The 20,108-nt window shown below is 37.5% G+C and overlaps 1 protein-coding gene across 5 annotated transcripts in view; it reads left to right on the forward strand.

The window, feature by feature from the left end:
* The window catches only part of LOC150093801 (FAST kinase domain-containing protein 4-like), a 162,066-nt gene that overhangs the window by 85,073 nt on the left and 56,885 nt on the right, over positions 1 to 20,108 (forward strand). For 3 of the 5 annotated variants that reach the window (XM_090412989.1, XM_090412986.1, XM_090412987.1), the window contains exons 5-6: positions 5,905 to 6,031; positions 9,748 to 9,853. In XM_090412989.1, coding sequence (XP_090269115.1) covers positions 5,905 to 6,031; positions 9,748 to 9,853 — 233 coding nt within the window. The remainder of the gene's footprint in view (positions 1 to 5,904; positions 6,032 to 9,747; positions 9,854 to 20,108) is intronic. The other 2 variants (XM_090412990.1, XM_090412988.1) reach the window with 1 other exon arrangement.

A 20,108-nucleotide genomic window follows, 5' to 3' on the forward strand; every position in this document is an offset into this window, starting at 1 on the left:
ATTTCTTCCATGTCTACCTGATAACAATCCCTGACCAACTTATGTCTCAATCATATCCCCCCCCCCCTTCCTCCTATTCACAAGGCTCTGCAAATTACATTCTTTCAATCTGTCTTCGTACTCCACATTCCAAAGACCACTGACTACCTTTATGAATCTTCTCTGTACCCTTTCCAACATATCCTCGTCACATTGAAAACCTGGCAACCAAATTGTGCACAATAATCCATGAGGCCTGATCAAGGGCTTATACAGTGGAATCATAACCTCTCTATTTCTACATTTCACGGTTCTCCTCATCATTGCAATTATTCGATGTGATGTCTTCACAACTTGGGCAGTGTGGTCCTGAATTTCAGGTCCTTGTTCACCATCACTCCTAGATCTCTCATCTCCTCTACTTCTGTTAAAGTTTCCCCACCAAGTGGATACTTTGCATCCCATCGTTGCTTACCAAATCTCAAAACCTTACACTTGGCAACATTGAACTGACAGTTCCACTTACCTGTCTATTCATGCAATCTATTCAAGTCCTCTTGTAAGGCATTAACACCAGCCTGACTGTGCAGTGCTCTCCCTAGTTTTGCATCATAGGCAAACAGCTGGATATCACTAGTTAAACTCAACCCAATATCATTAACATACACATTGAACAACAATTGGCCTCAAAACTGACCCTGCGGCACACCACTGGTGACCTTTCTCTTTCAAGATACTGCACCCCCATATACAACTTTCTGATACCTATCCGAAGCCAGTCACTGATCCAACAGAAGTCTGTTATCAAATCCCATCTGTTTCAATTTATTTAAGAGCTTGTCGTGTGGCAGTCTATCAAAAGTCTTTGCAAAATTCAAGTACACCACTGTATATGCATCTCCCTTGTCCAAGTAAGTTAGTGAAACATGATCTCCTCTTAACAAACCCATGCTGATAACCACAGAGAATACTGCTGTTATCAACCCATTTCTGTATCCTACTTCTCACCAATCTCTTCAGGACCTTCACCACAACTCCAGATATACAGACCAGCCTATAATTTGAAGCTTTATGCCTTATCACCACCTTTATGCAGTGGAACAATTTTAGCTTCCTTCCACTCCCTTGGAACCTGTGCTGTTGTAAAACTCTTATTAAACAGGCATGCCAATGCTACTGCCAGTTCCCTGGAACATTCCCTTAAGATGCATGGTGATATGTCATCAAATCCTATTGCCTTATTAACATCAAGGTTATTTATTTCCTCAAGTACCTCCTGCTCACTCACAATTAAGCTATCCTCTCCTATGTCCTCTACACTTAAGTTCCTCTTGATTCTATCCTGATCAGGATGAAACACTCTTATAAATTGATCACTGAATACCTCAACAATGTCTTCTACTGAAGTTACCATTCTACCACTTTCATCCCTTAACCATCTTTCTATGATCGTTCTTCCTTCTACTTGCCACATATCTAAAAAACTCTCTAGGGTTTTTCTTAGCCTGATTTGCCAATTTCTGCCCATACTCTACTTTTGTTTTCCTTACTAACTGAGTCAATCTCCTGATTTGTTCTATATATATCCTTCATGTGACTAATTACCATTATTCATTTTGTACATCTTCCAAAGTACTTTCTCTTTCCAGATTTCATGCTTAAGCTCCACATTCATCCATTCTATACCTTCCTTATTCAGCCTTTTGGCCTTTGAGATAAATTCGTACAATGATGCTGTTATGTATTTCTTTGTAAGTTCCCATGCAGCATTTATTTCCTTATTGCTCAACTCCTAGTTCCACGTTATAACTCGAAGTTGTCTCCTAAGCTTGTCATAATTACCAGCCTTATAATTCCACATATATCCTTTCCTCGCAAAAGTCTACATACGACTAGCCACAACACAGGTGATTACTTCATGATCACTTTCACCAACTGGAGGAAAATGTGAAACTCCTCTAACAATTACATCCGCTGATGAAATGATGAGATTTAGAACTCTTGATCCTCACATGCCTTTCTTTACATGCTGCCTGAAATAGTTATCTCTCAAAAACTTGAGAAATTCATTTTCCTTATTCCCAAATGCTATCTCTTCATTTCAATCTATACCACCATAATTAAAATCACCCATAATAATTACCCTTCCTTTGTTCACTAATCTAAGTTGTTTATACATTTCTTTATTACCACTTTCCACATTCCCAGGCCTATAATAACATCCAACTAAATATGTCTTCCTCTCAACCTCCACATTACACCACACTGCCTCATAACCATTGCCACTATTTCACCCTTTCATGGCTACCTTATGTGGACTTAATTCCCCTGCTATCATCAGCAGCACTCTCCCTCCCTTCCTGCCCTTTCTATCCTCATGAAAAATACTGTACCCTTCCATTTCTATTCCTGTTATGATATCATCTTCATTCAACCATATTTCACTTATTCCAATGACTTGGGGACGAATAAAATCAATCACTGAAACCATTTCATCCTCTTTATTTCTGATACTTTTAGCATTTGTAAACAAACACAACAGTTCATTTTTAGTTAAATAACTTTAACTATTCATGATGGAGGTTTAATGGAATATTATCAGCACTGAGAAAGGATTAAAACTAATTTTGTTATTATTATTATTACGGGCAACTCCAAGGAGTCCTTAGACTCATCGAAGGAGGCCCTAACATCATGTCAAGAACAATTATTCATACTTTGCCTTGAACTCATTCACAGTCATGGCACCCACAACAGACTCTGGCAGCTTATTCCACTCATTCACCACTTTCCAAGTAAAAAACCTAGCTCTAACACCTTTGCTAACCACACTCTTGTCCAGTTTTCATGGATGGCCCCTAGTCCTCCCACCACCAGTCCTGTTCTCAAAAATATCTTCTGAATTAATGTTATAGAAACCCTTCATTAATTTGAATGTCGCAATCATATCACCCCTTTTCCACCTATCAACCAATTTCTGCAACCCACAAATCTTCAACCTGTTCTCATAAGGTTCATTCCATAGACCTATCATCTTGGTCACTCGTCTCTGGATCTTCTCCACCTCCTCCCCATCAAGAAGAAACCCTGGCGCCCAAATCTGGGCACAGTAGTCTAGATAGAGTCTTATCAAGGCTCAATATAGAGAAACAATAACTTGTTTGTCTCTGTTCATTAAAGTATTCTTCAGTAACCAAGTGATTTGATGAGCTGATTTAGCCACTTTTGCAGTGTGTCCCCTAAACTTCAACTCCCTATCCACCAACACTCCCAAATCCCTGACCTGGTCAATCTCCTGGAGCACAGTCTCACCAATGTGGTATACTGCTGCTAATCTTTTCACCCCAAAATGCATAACCTTACATTTTGCCACATTAAATTGACATCCATTCTCCTTAGCCCAGTCCTCCAAACTATTCAAATCATCCTGCAAAATTTTGACATCCTGTGCATTTAATATTGCTCTACTCAACTTTGCATCATCAGCAAACTAATGAACAGTTCCTCTCAGCTCCTTTCCTATGTCGTTAATGAACAAGTTAAACAGTAGTGGTCCAAGAACAGAACCCTGTGGCACACCACTGGTCACAGGCCATCTTTTGGACTCTATTTCTGAATAAACTACTCTCTGATACCTCTCCATCAATCACCCTCCTATCCATCTCAACAACCCTATATCCATCCCCATATGCTGCAGTTTACTGATTAGAATTCCATGTGGTATCCTGTCAAAGCCTTAGCAAGGTCCAGCAGTATCACTGTAAGCTTATCCTTATCCAGTTCAGCCATAACTGTGTTACATGAGCAAGTTACTGAGGCATGATCTACCCTTCACAAAACCATGCTGTCCCCTATACAGTATTCCATTTTCATCTATCCATTCCTGTATGTTTCTCTTGACTACTTTCTCCAAGACCTTGACAACAACTCATGATATGCTGATTGGTCAGTAATTTGCAACAGCAGTCTTGGAATCTCCTTTATGCAGTGGAACTATTTTCCCCTCTTTCCATCCCCTCAGGACTAACCCAGACCTGAGACTCAAATCCAACAAAATGGTCAAGGGCAGTGAATTCTTTAGCTGCTTCACGTATGATACGAGCTGGTATACCATCCAATCCCATAGATGTATTCACATTGAGTTTTTGTAATAGACTATTCACCTCCACTTCATTCACCACAATTCCTGTATAAGCTGTTGGTTCCTTCATTCCTGCAATATCACCACCAGGATGGTATACTCTTTAAAATTGCTCACTCAGTAATTCCACTATATCAACCGATTCGGTTACCTCCCTACCTTCAGCATTCTTTAAAATCATTTTGCCATATACATTTTTTCTTTTACTTGCAACATATTGAAAAAACTGTTTGGGATTCTCTTTAGCCTGCATGGCTAATTTTCTTTCATAATCCGCTTTTGCTTTTCTTACCACACTCGTTACCCCTTCTGGCCTGCACTTTATACCATTCATGTGCCTGCAGGTCACCTTTCTCCTTAAATTTCCTCCATAGTTTTTTTTTTTTTTTTTTTTTTTTTTGCAGCTCAAGCTTAATGGTGTTATCCATCCATTTAACCTCTACTTGATTTACTATTTTTAATGCTTCCAATATTTCGTCTCAGTCACAGAGATATCTTCAGAGATTACAAATAACTTTTTGTAACACACACAAATACAATACAATGATAAATAAAACAAGTGAGTGAAACTAAAAAAGGTGGTGCACCCTCTATGGGCATTTGTAGGTGGTCTAGGATGTAAAGAGGGATCTCTGATAATTAATGTTTCCCAAATTTTAGGAAGTTTTATGCAACCGTATTTGTTTAAATTAGGTTGATTCCTAACTGCAGATGCAGATTCAAAAAACGGTCTTTCTTTTATGAATTTACTATGGTGGAGCGTGGTGGGTTTTTTCCAGGAAATCCTGTGGGTTGTATCCAAAACATGGTCTGCAAGACCAGACCATAATCGTGATTGCAGATGTATGACTTGTGTTTTTCTAACCGGATGGTTGCTGATCAGCAGACCATGCTTTGGATACAACCCACAGGATCTCCTGGGAAAAATCCACCATAAAACTTCCCAAAATTTGAGAAACATTAATTATCAGAGATCCCTCTTTACATCCTAGGCCACCTGCAAATGCCCATAGAGGGTGCACCAGCTAGATAGGACTTTAGTTTCACTCACATGTTTTACTTATCATTGTATTGTATTTGTGTGTGTTGTTACAAAAAGTTGTTTGTAATCCCTGAAGATGTCTCTGTGACAGATGAAATATTGGAAGCATTAAAATTAGTTTTAGTTCTTTCTCAGTGCTGATAATATTCCATTAAACCTCCAACATGAATTCTTCACAGCACTTAAGCCTCAACACACGAACCTTAACTATATTGTGAAGCTGCTTAGATCATTTTATTCTACAGCTTAGCTTCAAATATCCAACTGCATTGTTTGTTTTCACTATTATCAGCAGGCTTGTTCTTTGCTCTGTTATCCTGTTCTTTTGTAAAACATATGATCAAAATAATGAAAACAGTGTCTTGCGTGCTGTACTGTAAGATAGTTACCATATTTAATCACTTCCTATAATGTGAAAAAATTCTCTATAGTTATGCCTTATATATGAAAGTCTTTAAGAAAGGCTTTATTTGTGTAATTTGATTTGCAAATTTTCTCTATGGTGACAAACTTTTCTCTGTGATCCACCTTGAACTATTTAGTTTACACTGTATTCATTTTTTTAATATAATTTTATATTCTTTTTGTTGACAACAAAGTGGTAAAGAAAAAAAAGCTATTAAATATTCTTTGCCGTTAAACTAAAGTAAGAATCTTTGTTTATTTTCTTTTCTTTTCTTTTTTTTTTTTTGCATTTTTTTTTCAATTATCGCTTATTATAGAAATATTTTACTCACTGCAGTTGCAGCTTCCTAAAAGAGAGGATGACCAGAAACTCTGTAAGTCTGTTCTTGAAGCCCTTGACAACTTTGTTCCTTTTGGCAAATACATGAGACCAAATGTAGTTACACCATCAGGAATTTCTCTTAGTGAGTAGTTTCTTTTTTCAACTAAACATTTTTTTGTAAGTGCAGTTATCATCTAGCATGCCATCAGATTCTGCTTTTATCTTATTTCTGCAGTTGTTTCAGAGTACATCATGAATCATTCACTGTTTAGATTTAAGAAAACTGGAAATTTTATCCTGATGTCCATGATTAAATGTCACACAAAACATTTTTATCTGTTATCAGAATTAAGTGACTAGAATTATTTTAATTATACTCACTTAATAATTGTAATTATTATAATTATTGTAAGTTGGTAGCAAGAATTGAGAAAAAATCAGAGGTAAGACAAGGATACACATTATTTCTATTCTTATTCATCATCTATATGGTTCACATTATGAAAGAAAGTAGCATTAAACCTGATATTAGAATTGGAGATATCAAACTTAGCTCTTTACTTTATGTGGATGGGGTACTCCTTAAATACATCCAGTGCACGTCTCTAGAATTCCCTAATTAAACTGCATAACTACTGTAACAAATTGAGCATTTAAATCAGCAATGAAAAGACCAAAAATATGAAAATAGGCTGGAACATAGAAAACTTCAGTTGCATTCTCAATGGAGAACCTATAGAACAAGTAATATAATAAATTTAGTTTAATCCTTTATCCAAGTGTGAGCAAACAAAGTTTACGCCTGAAAGTATCTTCAGGACTGGGGTAAGGTGGTACAACACCAGGGCAACTCATTGCAAAGGTGGAGCAAGCTACCAACTCTCCTGTCTCAGTATCTCCTATAATGCAAAACACATCTCCTTGCGGATATGTCTAATGTTATGCATTAAGGGAAGGGCCACTACCCAGACTAGTTTCGACCTTTATTGAGGTCTCTTCAGTGGGAGCCAGGCCCAAGCTGAGATACCAGGCAGAAGCATTCGCAGGTCATCTCTACCTATTGACAACAGAATAAGCAAAGTTGGTATGGTGAATGATCCAGTTGAATAAATTTATATGGAATAAGAGAGAAATTAGCCAAAATACCAATCTAGATATAAGACAGTATTCACACTAGTTTTAAGTTATGAATTTGAGAGTTTGAGTTAAAAATAAAGTCCTTGATCAAAGACTTCACTAGATTTCACAGATATGAGTGTTCTGAGAAAAATTTGTGGAGTGAACAGATGGCATCAGTGGCAGAGTCATATTAAAAATGAAGATATTGGAAAGGAACTTGATATTAGCATTCAAGAATGTGTGAGCAGTTCTAATTGAAGGTGCTATGGCCACACAAATAGAATGGTGAGGAAAGGATAGCAGGGCAGTTGTTTGATGCCAAGATGGCAGGAAAGAGACCTTGGTCTTCCTCTGGATCTAGGTGGATTGATTCAGTCAGAAGTGCATTAGAAGCACAAAATGTTAAATACAACAATATTGGATTACTGACAAGTAATAGACTAATGTGGAGGAATCCTGATTATATTTCAGGTGCAAAATTTGTTTGCTTACACTTGGATAAAGGATTAAACCAAGTATATAATTTCTTGGTATCTTTAATTTATTCTAATAATGTGGAGGAAATTTGTTGATATGAGATTAATAATAATGTAAACTTATTATTAATCATATAGTTATTATAGTAGCCTGAATACCCCTTGAAGATACATATCAGGAAATTGATGATTGTGATGCTAATTGTTTTAAAAATACTTAACAGTTGGAATGTTTTAGTAGCCACAATAGCATTTCCTTAACCTCATTTAGTAAGATTTAGATAATTTCCATTCACTACAGTCATTCAGCATGCAAAAAGATAATCTTGTCCTTGTTAAAATATTTGGAGCTCCAGCATTAGTTTTGCAAAAGTTTTACATGATCTCTGTTCCATAAGAAAAGTGAGTACTGTTGCATGAATTTCATTCTTACCAAATGAAATTCATGCAACAGTAAGTAATAAATGTCATCTGGTATACAGCCTTGAGATAGTAATGAGTTTATTTTCTCATGTAATGAAGGATTAATGATACATTAAACTGTAAAAGACATTCAGTGAGCAGTGAAAGTCTTTTACAGAATTGCAAGTTAACTATATTACTCTAAATTCAAGATAGATCTTGAAAGGTTATTGGAACATTGTTAAAAAGTAAGTAGGGGTGAAGTAGGATCTGTCTTGTGAATAATAAGTCAAACGAGTTTTAATTGCTTTGAAATTCACTAAGATGTCTTCATCCCCATTTGAGAATGGGGATCAGTGTTTGAGGAGATCAGTATTTGAGTCATTGGTTATGGAAGATCTTGTAAAGGGTTTCTTGAGTGAGAAAGAGAAATGGAGAGCACTGTCATCAGTAGTACTATAAATGAGATTTGAAGTCAGAGAGAGAGAGAGAGAGATAGAAAGAAAGAAAGAAGATCATTGATATAAAAGAGGATGAGTGTAGGTGAGAGTACTGAATGGGGTACTTCAGGATAAAGAAATCTGATGAGAGGAAGCCATCCACCACGACATGCAACAAACAATCAGAGATGATGCATCACTCTATGTGTTAATTCTGGGGCACAAGTTTTGAGCACAATTGAAGGAAGACTGTCTAGACCAGGAGCCTTATTAGTATCAAGATTAATCAAGATTTTCCTAATGCCCTTCTGGTGAAAGCAGAGAAAGCACATGCCAGACAGTTTGTAAGTGCATGAAGTGTGCCTTGATCTTCTAAACAAGAATTGAAGGAAAATACTTATTCCTAGAGGTCTGCCTTATCCTTGGGTGAGGTCACCATGGTATCATCAGGATGTGAAAGCGGTGGAAACAAGGAAGGACCGAAGTTGTGCCCAACAGCCTTAGCATGGGACCAAAGAGGCAAGCTTATTGCATTTCATTCTTATGAAGTCTCCTTTGGAATTCTTGATAACATTTTTTACACTTGTTTCGAGCTGTAGCATATGCAGAATGAGAAAGTTTTATATTTAAGCCATTGAACATATGCTCAGTTTTATCATGGACTGCAGAAGCACACTTTTTAGAGAACCAGAGCTTGGATAAGAGTTGGGGATTTTTGCACTAGCTTGGGCAGTGAAGTTCCTCATTACAGTAAGGATTATTTTGGTTATTAGTGTTTGAATCATGAGAATGAAAACAGTCTAACCATGGAAAAGAGATATAAAAATTCCAGAGGTCAACCCAGTTGGCACTATTGTAATGCCATGGAGAACGAGGCTGAGATTGGATGGAAGGAGAATGATCTATAGTAAAGGGGACTTGGATAAGATTGTGGTCAAAGTTGCCAAGGAAGAGTAGACATCCATGATGTATTTGGAGGGTGAGCTAGTTAAGAAAAGGTTCAGGGTGTTGGAAGAATGGTGAGGATGGTATTCTGGTGGTAGGTTACTATTTGTGATAGATCATGTCTGCCATCTGTCATTTGGCTTTCTTTCCACCTTGATCTGTCAAGTTGGAAGTGTAGCCAGTTTGTGCTATGGATGTTAAAGTCTCCTAGGAAGACAGCCTCACATATAGGGCTATAAAAGCTATATAAAGCTATGAAGGTTGTAAAATGATGTAAGAAAATCTTGAGCTAGACAAAGCAGATTGAAAATTGGGTATTCCAGGTTGGATGGTATTTGGCAAGTCCAACCTAAAATGGTACTTTTTTGATAAGTTTAAGATAAGGTTTCGCTAATTTTTTTGTTTAATGGTATTTTTTAGATAAGCATAATGTAGTTTTCATTTAGTAATTTTTTTTTTTATATAATTTATTTTAGCAGCTGAATTTCTTGTGGATAGAAACAGTAAACCAATTCCATTATCTCGATTTGGCGTGGCAGATTTAGAAACAGATGTGAAGTCACTACCTGCAGGGTTCTACAGGTGAGTGTTTTTGCCCTTTTCCATTTGAAGTGAGTGGAGCATTTATTCCTGAAGTTTCTGAGGATTTTGTTAACAATGATGACCTTCATCAGGAATAGATTTTTACTTTAAGCCAAATAGTTGAGAAATCGTGGGAATGTATAAGTTTTTTAATCTGGGAAAAGGCATATGACAAAGGGTTAAAGTGCCAGCAATTCAAAATGCTATTATATGGGATAAACAGAACATTTTACAGATCAGTGTGTATATGTACAGTATATATATATTATTATTATCATCATCATCATCAAATTCCTGCCATAGTACTATCATACCATGTACCCTCAAGGGGTGTACAGGATATGATAGTACTACATGAAAAATTTACATCATTACTGGTTTGAACACTGTCTTGTATACAGCTAATTTAGTGTTCCGACTAATTTCTCTCTTATTCCATATCAATTTATTCAATTGACTTCCTACTATACCAGCTTTATTGATTCTGTTGTCTATTTCCATATTTAATTTACCATCTTCACTAAAAATCGTGCCTAAGTAGCTGAAATGTTTTACTCGTTCCACAGGTTCTCCATTCACAATGCAGTTGACATTTTCAACGATTCTGCCTATTTTCATTTTCTTTGCCTTTTTATTGCTGACCTTTATACCATATCTATTACAACAGTTATTCAATTTAGTCAGGGAGTCTTGCATACTTGTAGCAGATTTATTTAGAAGTATAACATTGTCTGCATTAAGCAAAGGGCTGACAGTAACATCTCGAATTTTGATATCAGGTTATTACCACTTTCCTTCATAATATGAACCATATAGATAATGAATAACAGAGGGGATAATGTACATCCTTGTCTCACACCAGATTTAACATTAAACCATCTCTGTACTTCCTTCAATCCTAACTGCTGATTTACAACTCAAATAAAGACTAAATGCCCCATTGACACAGTATAACTGTAGCGTACTGAATAGCTTCTCTCTTGGCACCTTGTCATATGCTTTTTCCAGATCTACAAAACTTAAATACAGATCTTTGTTATATTCTCATGATTTTTTGACTATTTGTTGTAAAGTGAAGATCTGATCCTGACAGCCTCTATTTGGCCTGAATCCAGCTTGTTCACCAAGCTTTTCTTCCACAATTCTTCTCAACCGTTTCTCAAGTATACTAGCATAAATCTTACCAGGAACATTCAGTAGGGAAATACCTCTGTAATTCTCACAATCAGTTTTATTTCCCTTTTTATATATGGGTACTATAAGAACTCTGCTCCAATTATGGGGAATGCACCCCTCTGTCCACGCCTTCTGAACTATGCAGTGCAGCCACTGTAAGACTTTTATACCACCATACTTAAGCATTTTTGGTCGAATATCATCTACTCCTGCTGCCTTTCCACATTTCAAGCCTTTGATGGCTTTTTCTACTTCAAGTATAGAAGTAGAAAATATATGTATTCCTGACTGTATGCCTTTTGAGTGTTTTTTATCACTGTGCTATCACGGCTTGTTTCATTTAGCAATTTTTCGAAGTAATTACTCCATACTTCAAGGATATATTTTTCTTCTGTTTTCATGTCACCTTAATCATCTCTATTTCCTTTTACAGCACTCTTTCTTCCATATCTGAGCTTCTTCAACAACCTCCAGAATATTTTGCCACCTACTTGATATTTATTTTCTATATTCTTGCCCAAATCCTCCCATGACTTTTGTTTAGCTAGTTTTACACACAGTGTTTAGCTTTCTTACATTTGTCTCTGTATTCTCTAACAGCACAAGCTGACTTATTTGCCAGGAACTTTTGATATGCTTTCTTCTTTTCTTTCACTGCCTGTTTTACTTCCTGTGTCCACCATGGAGATCTGATTTTTCTATCCTTGCAGCCAACCTAACCACATGCCTCTCTAGCTGAATCAATCAGGGTTTTCTTTAAGGTTTGCCACTGAATCTCCAAGGTTTGGTTCCTGTTCTCAAACTCTTTCATTTTTTCTTCAATAATCTTTGTGTATTTTAGTCTACAGTTCACATCTGAGAGATGCTCGACTTTTATTCGCTTTAAAACTTTCTTACATGTTTTTCTTTTCAAAACGAAATTCACTTTTATCTTGCTCAAGACTAAATAGTGATCACTTCCAATTTCAAATCCTCTGTACACTCTGGTGTCCTGCACCAGGGAGAAAACATCACTATCGACAATAATATAGTCAATGAGACTTTTCTTATTCCTTGCCTCATCTCTCCATGTGAATTTATGTGCATTTTTATGTTGGAACATGGTGTTAATAATAACCAGTCCACGTCCTGAGCAGAAATTCAAGGTATTTGCCATTAATATTAGCTTTGCTCTTTTCTCCAAATTTTCCCAAACTATTTTTGTATATCTCACAATCACTTCCTACTCTGCTATTTAGATCCCCAACAAGGATCAACTTTTCCTTTTTAATTGTGTCAGTAGCTTTCTCTAGAGCCTCAAAAAATTCTTCCACTTCTACTTAGTAGAACCTTCTGTGGGACCATAGGCACAAATAAGTCTCATAGTCCAGTTCCCCATTCTGATATTTGCTCATATCACTCTACTTGAGACTTGCTGCCATTCAAGAAGATTAGCCTCATATTTAGTGTTGAATACTATGGCTACTCCTTCTTTTCCTTGATTCTTATTGTCTGAATACAGCATTTTGTATTTATTTCTCAGAAAGATCCCCAGTTTTTGTCTTTTTTGTTTCAATCACCCCTATTATATTGATCTGGTACTTATCCAATTCCTCAGCTAGCTCCATTTCTTTGCCATTCAGGCTTCTTATATTAATAGTAACGATCTTCAACTCTGGTGATATTGTTGTGTCGTCCTATCTTGCTGACTGATCCAATTATGATGGTTAGTTGAACTTATCTTTACTTCTTTAAATTCCATTTTTTATTTGTCAGATGTTGATTGATACTGATCCGAATATAAAGAAATTTATATTATCAATCATCAGCTGACGTTTACAGTCTCACTTTTCTACAGGCCGAGGTTAATATTATCTTTTAAGGCTGCTGCATGGTCCGATAAATTTTTATGAGCGGTACAATGAAAGAAAATCAGGCAAACATCAAATTGAATTTAATAAAACAAAACATTTAATGCAAGGTTATATAACATGTACATCTAAGTATAACTTTGTAAACAAGATAATGCAATTGAACAAATCCAAAATATCTCTGAGATATAGGCAGCTATTCACTTAGGTTTTAAGATTAAATCCATAAATCTTGGATCTTATTATTCAAGACATAAGTATTTCTATCACAACCTGTCTCTATTCTGTGAGACAAATCATATCATCTACACATCAATTTAGTTCTAGTGTTTAGAACAGATACAATACATCAGGTATCAAATATTCAACTCTCAGTTCTCTATATTCTGCCAATTAATAGAAAATAATTCTCACAATTCAAAATTCCAGAATTCACAACAAATATTTTTATAGTTGCGGTTCTCTAACTCACTTCTAGTCTATAAACACTTAATTGAATCACAAGGCAGTTATCAATTCAAGGGAAAAACACTTTAGTGCTTCATTCTTTCGACTATTTGTAGTTAAAGGCCACAGCTAAAGTTAAGATATATTAGACAGAACTAATTTCCATTTGCTTCACACTGGATGTAAAAAGGATAAGTCGTACCGGGTTACAACTTCAGCACACTGAATTCACTTAGGCACATCTTAAAATTCCTGTTAAATAATTATCATGAGGAAACACAATTCAAAGAGATCTTCACTATGTTAACTAAAATATTAAACACAGAGCTACTTTAGTCTTGACATATTAGATTTATGTCATGTACTAATTCCTTATCTTCCACTATGTATTGACTTCAGCTCTGCAGCTTTCTTCCTCTAATCATTAGGAATCTATCGTAATATAAGAATTCTATAGAGGTAGTTCTTAATGCCTATTTATTCCCGGTCCTTTCTTTGTCAATTTTTTTGCATATCACAACTCATCCTTCGTTACACACGACCACTCTCTTCGCTGTCCCTAAGCTTTCTCCTTCTTGTTTACTTTCGTTTTCCAATTAACTCTGTTTATTCTTCCTGCCAAAATCTGGTTCTAGCCAGTTCAGCTTACATCTACAGGCGTCTCTCCATATCATAGCCATTCACGTTATAAGCACATGCTAACTAAAAAAACAAACTCCATTTCTCCTTCAGCAGCCAATCAAATTCAATCAGAAGAATTACATAAAAGTACTCTTACATACAGAAACACAAAAAAGGATATATTACAATTCATATAATATACATTTAAATATGATAAATACAAATTCTTCTAATATATATACACAGCTTCTTATAATATTAAAACAGGAATAAATAAAATAAATTGAATGACATTTTAATACAGAGTCCTTTCATTACAAATACATATCCCAAAATTATATAATTAAACAATAATAAACAAACTCAAATAATTATATAAATAATAATTTACCAACAAGAGATTAACATCAAATAATATACACAAGTCTTGCTAAGTTATGGCAGATTATGTTAAATGTGAATGAAGTATTATAATTCCCAAATATCTTCATTCACAATTTAACAATATTGAGTTGGGGTGTGTTTTACCGTTTGTTCCAGTAGCTAACTTTTCGCTTTTCACCCTGGTTCCCTGGCAAAAACAATGGGGGCCTTGTTTAACCAGGCGACACCCCAGCCGTCATGAAATTTGTCATGTTGTACCATCATTTTGTATTTTGGTTTAAACCAATAAGAATACAATTTGGTCAACTAAATCCCAAATTGCTAGCCCATCCTTGTTCGTTCAGTATCCAGGTAGATACCCAATAGGGTGCACCACGAGGAGGTCAGGATTGGACATTAGGTCAGAAGCTCTGGTCGGTTCTCTGCATTCCTTTAAAGGCTATGTGGAGGTCTCCTCTCAGTTATACAGCTTTGACCCTTAAGCACCCCATATATATATTATATATATATATATTATTGTATTATTATTTCAAGGGCAACTTTACAGAGTATGTAGACTCATCAAGGTAGGCCCTAAGCATTATGTGGGCACTACCCACATTTGCTCAATATCTGTCATCCTCTACTTGGAAGTCATTTAATCATGGCACCCACAACAGACTCTAGCAACATATTCCACTCATTCACTACTCTCCAAGCAAAAAATCTTGTCTTCACACTCTCGCTCAATTTCCAAGGATAACTGCTTAGTTCTCCTACTACCAGACCTGTTTTGAAAAATTTCCTCTCTATTTTATTACTATTACTATTATTACGGGCAACTCCAGGGAGTCATTAGACTCATCGAGGGAGGCCCCAAATCATATTCATCACAACTATTTGACATTCATAAAGTATCTATCATACCTCGCCTTAAACTCATTTACTGTCACAGCATCCACCACAGACTCAGGGAGCACATTCCACTCATTCACTACTCTAAAAGTAAAGAACCCAGCTCTAACACGTTTACTAACCACACTTTTGCCCAGTTTCCATGGATGTCCCCTAGTCCTCCCACAACCAGCCCTGTTCTCAAAAATATCTTCTGAATTAATTTTATAGAAACCCTTCAGTAATTTGAATGTCTCAATCATATCTCCCCTCCTCCGCCTATCAACCAATTTTTGCAACCCACAAATCCTCAACCTGTTCTCATACGGTTCATTCCACAGACCTGCTATCATCTTGGTCACTCGCCTCTGGATCCTCTCCACCTGCTCCCCATCAAGAAGAAACCTAGGTGACCAAATCTGAGCACAGTAGTCTAGATGGGGTCTTATCAAGGCTCGATACAGAGGAACAATAACCTGCTTGTCTCTGCTTGTCAACGTATTCTTCAGCAACCAAGTGATTTGATGAGCTGATTTGGCCACTTTTGCAACGTGTCCCCTAAATTTCAACTCCTTATCTACCAACACTCCTAAATCTCGTGCCTCATCAATTTCCTGGAGCACGGTTCCACCAATGCAGTAAACTGCCGCCAATCTTTTCACCCCAAAATGCATAACCTTACATTTTGCCACATTAAACTGACATCCATTCTCCTTAGACCAGACCTCCAATCTATCCAAATCATCCTGCAAAATTTTGACGTCATCTGCATTCACTATTGCCCTACCCAACTTCGCATCATCCGCAAACAAATGAACTGTTCCTCTCAGATCCTTTCCTATATCATTTATGAACATATTAAACAGCAGTGGTCCAAGAACAGATCCTTGTGGCACACCACTAGTCACAGGCCGTCTTGTGGACTCTACTCCTGAGTAAACCACTCTCTGATATCTCTCCGTCAACCACCCTCCTATCCATCTCACCAACCCTATGACCATCCCCATATGCCCCAATTTACTGATTAGAATTCCATGTGGTATCCTGTCAAAGGCCTTGTCAAGGTCCAGTAGAATCACCGTAAACCTCATTACCCTTATCCAGTTCAGCCATCACTGTGTTATAATACGTGAGCAAGTTACTGAGGCATGACCTACCCTTCACAAAACCATGCTGTCCCCGATACAGTATCCCATTTTCTTCTATCCAATCTTGTATTTTCCTCTTGACTATTTTCTCTAAGACCTCGATAATGATTCCTGTTATGCTGATTGGCCGGTAATTTTCAACAGCAGCCTTGGAACCACCTTTGTGCAGTGGAACTATTTTCCCCTCTTTCCACCCCCTTGGGACTGACCCAGTCCTGAGGCTCAAATTAAACAAAATGGTCAAGGGCACTGACAATTTCTTTGGCCGCTTCACGTACGACACGAGCTGGTATACCATCCAATCCCACAGATGTATTGACATTGAGGTTCTGTAATAGACTAGTTACCTCTACTTCATTCATCACAATTCCAGTATAAGCTGTTGGTTCTTCCATTCCTGCAAAGTCACCACCTGGATGATATACTCTTGCAAAGTGCTCGCCCAGTAATTCCACAATATCGACTGATTCGGTTACCTCCCTACCCTCAGCATTTTTTAAGATCATTCTACCATGAGCATTTTTCCTTTTACTTGCAACATATTGAAAAAACTGTTTGGGATTCTCTTTAGCCTGCATGGCCAATTTCCTTTCGTAATCTGCTTTTGCTTTTCTTATCACCCTTGTTACCATCCTGGCCTGAGCTTTATACTGTTCCTGCGCCTGATGGTCACCCTTCTCCTTAAATTTCCTCCACAATTGTTTCTTTTTTTGCAGCTCAAGCTTAATAGTGTTATTCATCCATTTAACCCCTACTTGATTTATTATTCGGACTCTTGGTATACAGTCAACCATTGCCTCCTGCAAACAGTTCTTAACCACCTCCCATGCACTATCAACATCCAGCCCTTGCAGTTTTACATGCCATGGCATTGAGCCAAGCACACACCTAAGCTTGTCATACTTACCAGCCCGGTAATTCCACATGTACCCTGTCTTAATTGTAAATTCGACTCCTTTAGCCACCTCCCAAGTCATGACTTTATGGTCACTCTCACCAATTGGTGGCAACATGGTCATGTTCATTACAGCCACATTCTCGGTTGCAATTACTAGGTCCAGCACTCTCTGCCCCCTGGTATTTTCCAATACATGTTGCCGTAGATAGTTGTCCCTTAATACGCATAAAATCCAATTCCTTCGTCCCATGTGCCCTCTCCTCTTTCCAGTCAATGTTACCATAATTGAAATCACCCATAATAATTACCCTCCTTCCACTCATTTCTTCTATTTGCTTATGCATACTATCCCCACCATCCACTCCATCACCCGGTCTATAGCAGCACCCAATTGTATATTTTGTTCTGCTGGATTGTATCTCACACCAAACAGCCTCAAATGTGCTTTTTTCCCCATCATGCAGTTCAACTTCTATACTCCTTGGCTGAAGATCATCAGCTATCATCAATAACACTCCTCCCCCCTTTTTATTCACCCTGTCACTCCTGAACACGCTATACCCGTCGCATTCAATCCCACTAGCTTTATCATCTTCTGTCAGCCATGTTTCACTAATACCGACAACCTCTGGCCTGGAAGTGCCAACCATGGCCAAAAACTCTTCCTTCTTGTTCCTAATACTCCTGGCATTAGTGTACATGAATCGCAGAAGCCCATTTGTCCCATCCTTACTTTGATGCCTTATACTAACTATCCCATTCTGATTTGTTGTCCGTCGTACTCGCTCGGGCATAATATACTCATTCATGCACTTAACTGCCCCCCCTAAAGTCAGCATATCTACTCCCCCCCCTCTTAATAAATCTAGTTTCCCTGAGTCTGTACATCCACTTCCACATCATTCATCAAGACTCTTTCAAGTCTCCGTACACCAACTCCATTCAAATGCAATCCATCCATCTTATATGTCCTTTCGCCCATCGAACTCATTCCACACATCCACAAATTCCACACCACTCTCCATGCATAACCCACGCATAAAGTCATTGGCAATTATGGCCCTCCTTCTAAACACTTCACTGTCATACCGCGGTAAGATACTCACCATCCTAACTCTCTCACTCTTCTCTTTTGCTACCTCAAACATCTCCCTCACATCCTCTATCATTTCCATTTTGTCCTCTTTCAAATCATTCGTTCCTGCCACAATTATCATCTCTTTCACCCTCTGTTTTTGCAGTCGAATAGATTCGCTGACGTCCTTTATGATCTCACCCGGCTGGTATGACTTCGTTAAACTCTCAATTATTACGCCTCTTAATAGCGAATCCCCATACAGCACTCGCTCCTTCATTTTATTGACGTTTGCAAACATTCTATTATTTGCCGTCACAGACTTCCACCGGTTATTTGTCGGTACGTTCAACACACATTTTTCCATACGCTCCAGTTGTCTTTTAGCTCTGTGTATGGCACCATTCAAACGGGCAATTTCGCTACTCGCATTTATCTCACCATTTTCATTATCGATCAAATCATCCATTCTTTCTGTGTTTCTACCTTCAATTACAATTTCGGCGACGCTCTCACACCTATCTGGTACTACCACGCAATTCTCTAGCACACCGCCATTTTCTACATTCTGACTATCGTTCACGATATCGCTCTCGACACACGAAACACACTTGAAGTCCTCATTCTCTTTACACTTTTTACACATATTAACTCCACTATCACTTTCTAACCAGACTCCCACCGCTCTTTGCAAGGCATACATTTCACAGACAGCACATTGCATAAATTCGTTTACATCAAAACTCTTAAACAAACATGCCGATCTGGCCGCCATTTTTTTCTTTATCGGTGCCATGTGTGCGCTATCTTTTCTTAAAAATAATAATTAAAATAACAGAAAACACGCGAAAATTGTACAGACACACCAAGAAACAAAAAGCAAACAATACTACTTAAAATTCTAGTAAAATATCTAATGTTAACACAAAATAATACTAATCTTTTCAGGAGCTCTCGACAAGCCGACGATCTAATCAGTGTCTGTACATCCCTGAGTTATTGAAGAATACCCTGACAAACAGAGATAATTAGGTTTTTATACCCCTTTCTATGGGGTAGGACACCATTATGCACAAATCTAGTAACCTGGATTTCTTGGGGATGAGGAGACTGAAAGTATCCAAAAGTGAGTGACCAAAATTTATCCTGTAAAAACTTTTCACTAATTTATACGTCAATCACATCACACCTTTTCTGCCTATCAAACAATTTCTATAATCCACAAATCTCATAAGGTGCATTCCATAGACCTGCCATCATCTTGGTCACTCACTTTTGGATACTTTCAGTCTCCTCATCCCCAAGAAATCCAGGTTACTAGATTTGTGCATAATGGTGTCCTACCCCATAGAAAGAGGTATAAAAACCTAATTATCTCTGTTTGTCAGGGTATTCTTCAATAACCTTATTCCATTCGGAGTGAGTGGAGCATTTGTTTCTGAGGATTTTGGTAACAAAGCAATAGTTGAATTACTGAGTGAGCATTTTGCAGATGTGACATTGACTGATGGGAGAATAGAGGTTGAAGAAATGGAGATGCTTAAAATGTTGTAGAACCTGAATGCAGCCATGGGATTAGATGGCATATTGGCCTGTGTGTTACGAGAATGTGCTCAAGAATTATCAGCTCTTTTGACAAATCTTTTTAATTTAAACCTCAGTACTGGGAAGGTGCCAATGGAGTGGAAATAGGGCAAAAAATGTCCCACTGCAGAAAGGAGACTCCAAGACTGAAGTAGCAAGTTATAGGCCAATCAGCATCTCAGGAGCAGTAGATAAGGTA

This window comes from Typopeltis vanoorti, chromosome 23 (genome assembly GCF_054136105.1).
Source record: "Typopeltis vanoorti isolate ZY-2024b chromosome 23, IOZ_Tvanoo_1.0, whole genome shotgun sequence".
Taxonomy (NCBI): Eukaryota; Metazoa; Arthropoda; class Arachnida; order Uropygi; family Thelyphonidae; genus Typopeltis; species Typopeltis vanoorti.